At 36.4% G+C, this 7,129-nt stretch overlaps 1 protein-coding gene across 1 annotated transcript in view; it reads left to right on the top strand.

Annotated features, from left to right (window-relative positions):
* Positions 1 to 7,129, top strand: part of PREX2 (phosphatidylinositol-3,4,5-trisphosphate dependent Rac exchange factor 2) — a 466,421-nt gene that overhangs the window by 400,418 nt on the left and 58,874 nt on the right. Inside the window, exons 36-37 of the mRNA XM_007947357.2 lie at positions 4,328 to 4,394; positions 4,640 to 4,830. Coding sequence (XP_007945548.1) covers positions 4,328 to 4,394; positions 4,640 to 4,830 — 258 coding nt within the window. The remainder of the gene's footprint in view (positions 1 to 4,327; positions 4,395 to 4,639; positions 4,831 to 7,129) is intronic.

Here is a 7,129-nt window from a genome sequence, read left to right as displayed (position 1 = left end):
TATACTATGCCTCACTGTCCATTGCTAGAGATGTAGCACAAAACAAAATGAGTAAAATCTGTATCCATATGGAGATGTTACAGTCTAGTGTGGCATTTACTTATTAGTGACAAAAATGGAATAAAAATAGCCAGAAATCTTGGAAATGAAAAGGCTAGTCATTGAAATAAAATTCCCAGAAGGAAACATAAATGTTAGGCTAGATGCAGTCGAAGAAAAATTACTCATTTGGAAGATATTCCTGAAGAAATCATTTAAAATGTAGTCATGAAAGAATAAGATATAAAACTAAATGTGTATGTGTGTGTCAGAGAGATGGAACATGCAAATATATGTGTAATGGAAGTTCCAGAAGAAGAAGCAAATAGAAATGATGGTTGAAAAACAATTTTTGAGAGATATTAGCTGAAATTATTTTAGAATTGAAGATGATACTCCTCAAGTTGAAAGCACATTCTGAAAACTTAGATGGAGAAAAATAAATTTACAAATATACCTTAACACTTTGTGGTAAAACTTCAGAACATCAAGAATTAAAAAAAAAAAAAAAAAAAAAACCCTTTAACCTATCAAAGAAAAACTATCCTCAAAACAAAGATGATTATACATCAACAGCAGTGTTGGGGGGTGGGGTTGGGGTGGAAATCATCAATCTGGATTCTAGAATTTTATACCCAAGATATCACAGAGAGACACTGTTCCAAAATATTCATTGAATAATCATTTTTAAAGTTGAACATTCTTTGGGAAGTAAACCTATAATGAAGGTATACAATTATTTTTTTAAGTACACATAAAAAGAAATATTAAGAAGTTATTAAATGTAACTTTTGCAAAAAAGTTGCAATTAGTTTTCATATAGAAAATAAAACTACACAACAGTAAAATAATGAGCAAAAAATTAAAAAAGCGCAGCACAATGGCCAACAAATGCATGTAAATTGAAAGTAACAATAAAAATTGAAAATCTGATAACATCAATGTGAACAAAGATGTGGAAAAATTATCACACCTATTTTTTTGGAACCTTTATTTGGACCAGTTGTGTGGGCAACTTTGTAAAGAATGGAAGGGATCAAAGAAGTTAGCTTCAGAGTGCATTATTCTGGGGAGAGAGAGATTAGAACAAAAAAGGTGTGGGTAGAGGTGAATGGGGTGCCAACTGTGTCTGTAATGAAGCAAAAGGACAAGATGCTAAGATTCATTAAAGCATGGTGGTATGCACATGGTTTTTCATAGTACTATCCTACATATGGGAGCTCTGGTAGCATAGTGCCTAAGGCACTTGACTGCTCACCAGAAGGCTGGCGGTTCAAACCCACCAACCACTCCTCGGAAGGAAAGTTGGGCAATCCTACTTCCGTAGTGATACTGCCTCGGAAACCCAAGGAGGGGTCGCCTCCACGGCAAACAACAACAACAACAAACAACAAATCCTACATATAGGAGCCCTGGTGGTATAGTGCCTAAGGCATTTGACTGCTAACTAGAAGGTTGGTGGTTCAAACCCACTGGCCACTCCTCAGAAGGAAGGCTGGGCAATCTACTTCCATAGTGATACCACCTCGGAAAGCCAAGGAGGGGTCACTATGAGTTGGAACTGACTTGACGGCAGTAAGTTTGTTTTAGTTTTATACTAAATATAGAATCCCTAAGTGTAGCAAATAGTTAACATGTTTGGCTGTTAACCAAAATATTACAAGTTCAAATTCACCCAGAGGTGCCTGGGAAGAAAAGTCTGATGATCTACTTCCAAAAAATCAGCTGCTGAAAACCTTGTGGAACACAGTTCTACTTTGATACACATTAGGTCACTATGAGTTGGAATGTACTCAACAGCAACTGTTTTTCTTTATCCTACAATTGAAATTTAAAGACACACAGAACTTTTAGGAGAACATGTCTGCACAGCAACAAAATTTACAGGACAGCCAGCTTCGGGCAGTTAGGCAAGTTACATGGCTATTTCCCTTCAATGGCTCGCAACTCTTAGAACAAAATCCAAACTCCTTATCATGGTCTATAATCAAAACCAAACCAAACCCACCACCATCAAGCCAATTCTGACTCATGGAGACCCTTTTGGACAGATTAGAATGGCCCTACAGGGTTTCCAAGGTGGGAAATCTTTACAGAAGTAGACTGCCTCTCTTTTGCCTGCAGATACCTGGTGGAGTCAGAGAACCTCATGGGTTTGAACAGCCAACCTTTTGGTTAGCATCCTAATGCTTTAACCACTATGTCAACAGTGCTCTGACAACACAGCTTATAAGGACCTACAAATTCTACTCCTTCCAGCCTCTCTAATTTATCCATTCACTCTTAGGTAGCTCCAGTCCTTTACATGATTTTTGTACCTCACACAATTCAAGCACATTTCCTAATCTGGTAACAATAACCCTATTGGCTTGCTATTACTCTCTCTAGAAAACTTCTTTGATTTTAATCACAGTAGGTATTTGTTTTCTATCTAGTGCCTTTAATAGATGCTGATTCAACCAGCTAAATAGAATTATTTTCATGGCACTTGACATGTGCTCCACTTTGCAGTGGTTCAAGTCATCATAACTCTTATCACTGGAAGTTGATGCTGCCTCTGGATTGCTGTGTTCCCAGCCCCCTGAGCCCTATGTACTCCAGAGCAGTGAGTGGGAAGAAGAGGAGGGAACTACAAATGTGCTTGGAAATCTCGTAGGAGTTCAAAATTAATGATAAATAGTAAAAACCAACCTTGGATGGTGAATTATCTTTGTTTTTTTAAATTGTAACTTCTTTTTGAGAGATGAAGAAACTAATTCTTACTAAGAATGAACTTAATATTTATTCTGGAAGCAACTCTTAGAGTCAAAGCTTTCCTAATTTAAGGTATAAAACTTGACTAATTCATGCTACTTTATCTTAGGAAGACAAAAATCAACACTACTACTACTACCAATAGGAATAGCAGTGTGTGTGTGTGTGTGTGTGTGTGTGTGTGTGTGTGTGTGTGTGAAATGCCACTTGAAAGACCAGTGCTGGACTTATCATTCTTTCGCACTGATTTTTGCTCATTGCCAAGTGTGCATTTGATAATCTGCCAATATTTTAATGCTGTAAAAGTGCTCTGAATTTCTAATCTAAGAAGCTTTTATCCAGATATCTAATATTCACTCAAATGTTATAGGACTTATTCTATGATATCAGTGTTGTGCTCACATCCTGAAAATGGTTTACATCACAAAAATAAATACTAGATTAAATAAAACCATGTGTGCTTTGTCTTCGTAGGTCAATCCCTTACAATTCTGTTTAGTAATTAGCCAATAGTTAAGCAAACCCAGCTGTAGTTCTTTGGAAATTATGCTTAATTATTTCTGCCCATAAGCATATACCTACCACTTAATGTACTAAAATAGTCATTTTCATGTTGCATTCTGGTGACAGAAAGAGCCAGTGTGTTTTAAAAAAAGAGTTACCAAAAGACAGGCATATGAGCTGAACATTTACATTAGGTAGATACACTCCTTGGAAATATCAGTCATGGGAGAATAGAAGATAGAAGGGCTGTGTATGCACAGAGACAGCTTCAGGGGGCAGGAGTGCATGGGAGGGAAGGACACAGGGAAAAGGTAACTATGGAGAGGAAGTAGGAGGGGAGCTGTTGCATTGTGGGAAATTGCAGTCAATGTCATGAGACAAAGTGTATGTGAGCTGCTGTATGAAAAGTGAATTTGCTCTGTAAACTTTCACCCAAATCACAATAAAATTTTTTTTAAAAAAAGAGTTTACCTTCTAATCTGAGCATGGCTTATTGGCTGAATTAAACTCAATATTCTGTTGAAAATGTTTTTTTGAATATTAATAATTTTATAATTACACAAGAAAGGAAAACTGGATAATGTTCCCCAATAGTCACAAGAAGATATGTTTCTTTGGTTTTATATTAATAACATAAATTATTGCAAATACTGAGCATTTATTGCATGCAGTACACTGTTCTAAACATTTTATTTGCATTGACTTATTTAATCTCATTGGTCTGGTCAAGTAGAAGCTAATGTTATCCCAAAATTATAAACAAGGAAGTTGAGGCTTAGATAAGTTAAACAATCTCTCTAAATATATAGTGGAGCTGATGGTAACTTTAATCATTTGTTTTGTTTTATTTTTAATTGAAGACTATTGACTATTGACTTTTTTTTTTTTTGGCCACCCTTCCCATCCTAGAGTTCAAAGATTCTGTTTGTTTGCCTGTCTTTAAAAGGAAGTCAGTGAAACTGGGAATGTTCTTACTCATTTTTAGGTTTCTCTAGCAGTAAATGACCATGCCTTCTTTGAATTCTCACAGGGCATTCTACCTGGACAAGTCAAATTCACCACCAAACTCCACATCCAAAGCTGCTTATGTAGATAAGGTAAAAATGGATGATTCCATTTATTGATGCTTAGTCATTTACAGACCTCACTTATTCATTTTTTCTGCTATTGTTCCTGAACTTTGTGTGATTATAAATATTTGTATTCTCCAATTCTGCTGCTTCTATAGTAACATAATATTTTTGCCTCTTCATGGAGAGCTACAAAGATTGTGAATTGTCTCCTGTGTGAAAGGATTTTCTACTGAGCATTTTTAACTCAATGCTCATCACTTTTTCTGCAGCTAATGAGGCCTCTCAATGCTTTGGATGAACTTTATCGACTCATCACCTCGTTTATTAGATCCAAACGCACGGCTGCCTGTGTGAACACAGCGTGCAGTGCCTCCGGAGTTGGCTTGCTGTCAGTCTCGTCAGAGCTGTGTAACAGGCTGGGCGCCTGCCATATCATCATGTGCAACAGTGGTGTGCACCGGTATGTGAACTTGCCACTTTGCTTTCATCTTTGGGATTGGTATTCTGTATGTTGGTCCTTGTTTGCATTGTGGCTGCCCAAATTTAAAAATTAAAACTGGAAGCATTCACAGGACCCTAATGTGTTTAGAATAAATTTTGGAAATTAGGTAAATCTTATGCAACATTTTCTCATTTTAGTTCATATATTTCCAATGATTAGTAAGTAAAGCAAATGCATGCAGTCATACATTTATATCATTGCAACCCAGAATCTTATCAACCTTGTATTTGTGTATGTTAGATACAGGAATGTGTATCAATTTTTTCACTATAGGAACTTGCCTAATAGTTGCTAATTCAGTAAGTTAAATGAAACTTTTTTCATTGCACTTGATGGACATTCTACTTTTCAGTGGTTCAGATTCCTATAATCCAATGATTGTAAACTGTGTCCTGAATTGGGTTTGCTATTGTTTTCCTATTCCTGATAGAATCATGGTCCAACCATGGTTATGCTTTTTCTGAAAATCTAAAGAAGAATGTTAACCACTTACTGTTGAGTCAGTTCCAATTCATGGTGACCCCATGTAGGTCATAGTAGAATGGCACACTGTAGGATCTTTTTTCTTTTTTAAATGAAATTTTATTGTGTTTTGTGAACATATACACAGCGAATTAATTTCCTATTTGGCAATTTCAACACAAGTTGTTCAATGACATTAGTTATATTTTTCACAATATGTCAACATTCGCGTTGATTGTGTTCTGGTTGTTTCCTTTCCAATATACTCATTTCCCTGCCCCCATTGACTTCTTATCCAAAGGCCTTTCAATGGCTGATTTTTTAGAAGTAGATTGCCAGTCCTTTTTTTTTTCCTGAGGCACCTCTGAGTAGACTCGAACTTCTAACCTTTCCATTATCAGCCAAGTTCATTAGCTTTTTCTACCACCCAGGAACTCTAAGGGGGAATCTTGGGTGGTTCCTATTCAGGTGACTTGTCTTAAGCAACTATACTATGTCTGGGCAGTCAAGATCAGAGCCCAAATTCTATAGTTATATCAGGCTAAAAATGTAAGTGGGGAATCCTTTGCCCAGTCCCTCTGTATAATCACCTACTCCTTTTTGTCTCCATTTTCACAAGAAAGTAGAACAATGTAGGTGGACATAATGGGCCAGAATATCATCCTCTTTTTCCTCAAGTTGGGAGCTGGCCTTCTGTTATCAGATGTATTTTCTTAGTACTAGGCAACCTAGATTTTGAGGAGGGTACAAATTTATTTATTCAAATTGATTTGGTATTTAATCCATACAGGACTATTGTTTGTACTGTTGGTTGGCTGTACAGCATCATTCCCATCTTTAAAGTGGTGTCACTCATGTTGGGGATATAAAGTATGGACAATAACATTAACACATTAATATTAAAAAAGAAAAGACTGCCAAACATAAAAAAGAAAGAGAAAAGAAAAGAAAATGTCCTAGGAAAGCTGTGATTCAGATAAGATTCAGAGGGAAAAAATAGATCATTGAAAATGTTAGAACGTGGAATTTTCCCTGGAGAGGGTGCTCCTTGAATTGGGTTTTCATGGGTTGGGTTTGAGAGAGAGAAAGGCCCTTCAAAACAGAAGACTCTCGTCTGTGAAATCCCACTTTGACTTGGCAGAGCAGAGCTCCAGTTTCCAAGCTTTACACAGCATAGCCTCACTTATGAAATGTGGCAGGAGTTTGTGTCTCTGAAAGAAATATTACATTTTTGTAGTTAACAAAATATCCAGCATTTCCCCCTTTCTTTTAATTGTTGTGTGTAAACTTACTAAGAGCATGTATGAAGTCTGCAACTGAACAAATAAAATATTTTATAATATTTTTACCAGCAGGAAAGTGATCTCTCCCTTCTGCTGAACTAGTGTTCATTCAGCCCAGTCAATCATTCATTTAGTTTTTCAATAAATATGTATTGAGCATCAGGTTCATGCTGGAACTGTCCTAGGTGCTGAGGATGCAGCATTGAATGAAATAAAGATCCTCCTTTCAAAAAATATGTCATATGTTGGGGAGAAATAGATGACAAAGAAATAAACAAATTGTATATAATGGGATAGGTGGAATAAATGCACTAAAGAATAGAAATCAGAGTAACAGTGGTACAAGATGGTAAAATGGGGAGAAGGAATAGCTTTCATTACAGACCTGGCTGAAATGAAGGAGTGAACCATGCAGCTACCTCAGAGTAGAACCTCCCTTCCATAAGGAGCAACAGACAAGCACAAGCAGGAGTATGCTTAATGTTTTCAAAAAACAGCAAGAAATTAATTGT

Source organism: Orycteropus afer, unplaced genomic scaffold, assembly GCF_000298275.1.
Source record: "Orycteropus afer afer isolate SDZICR_OR568_19922 unplaced genomic scaffold, OryAfe1.0 scaffold00181, whole genome shotgun sequence".
Taxonomy (NCBI): domain Eukaryota; kingdom Metazoa; phylum Chordata; class Mammalia; order Tubulidentata; family Orycteropodidae; genus Orycteropus; species Orycteropus afer.
Note: the sequence above shows the minus strand (reverse complement) of the source record. Positions and strands in the feature narration are given on the sequence as shown.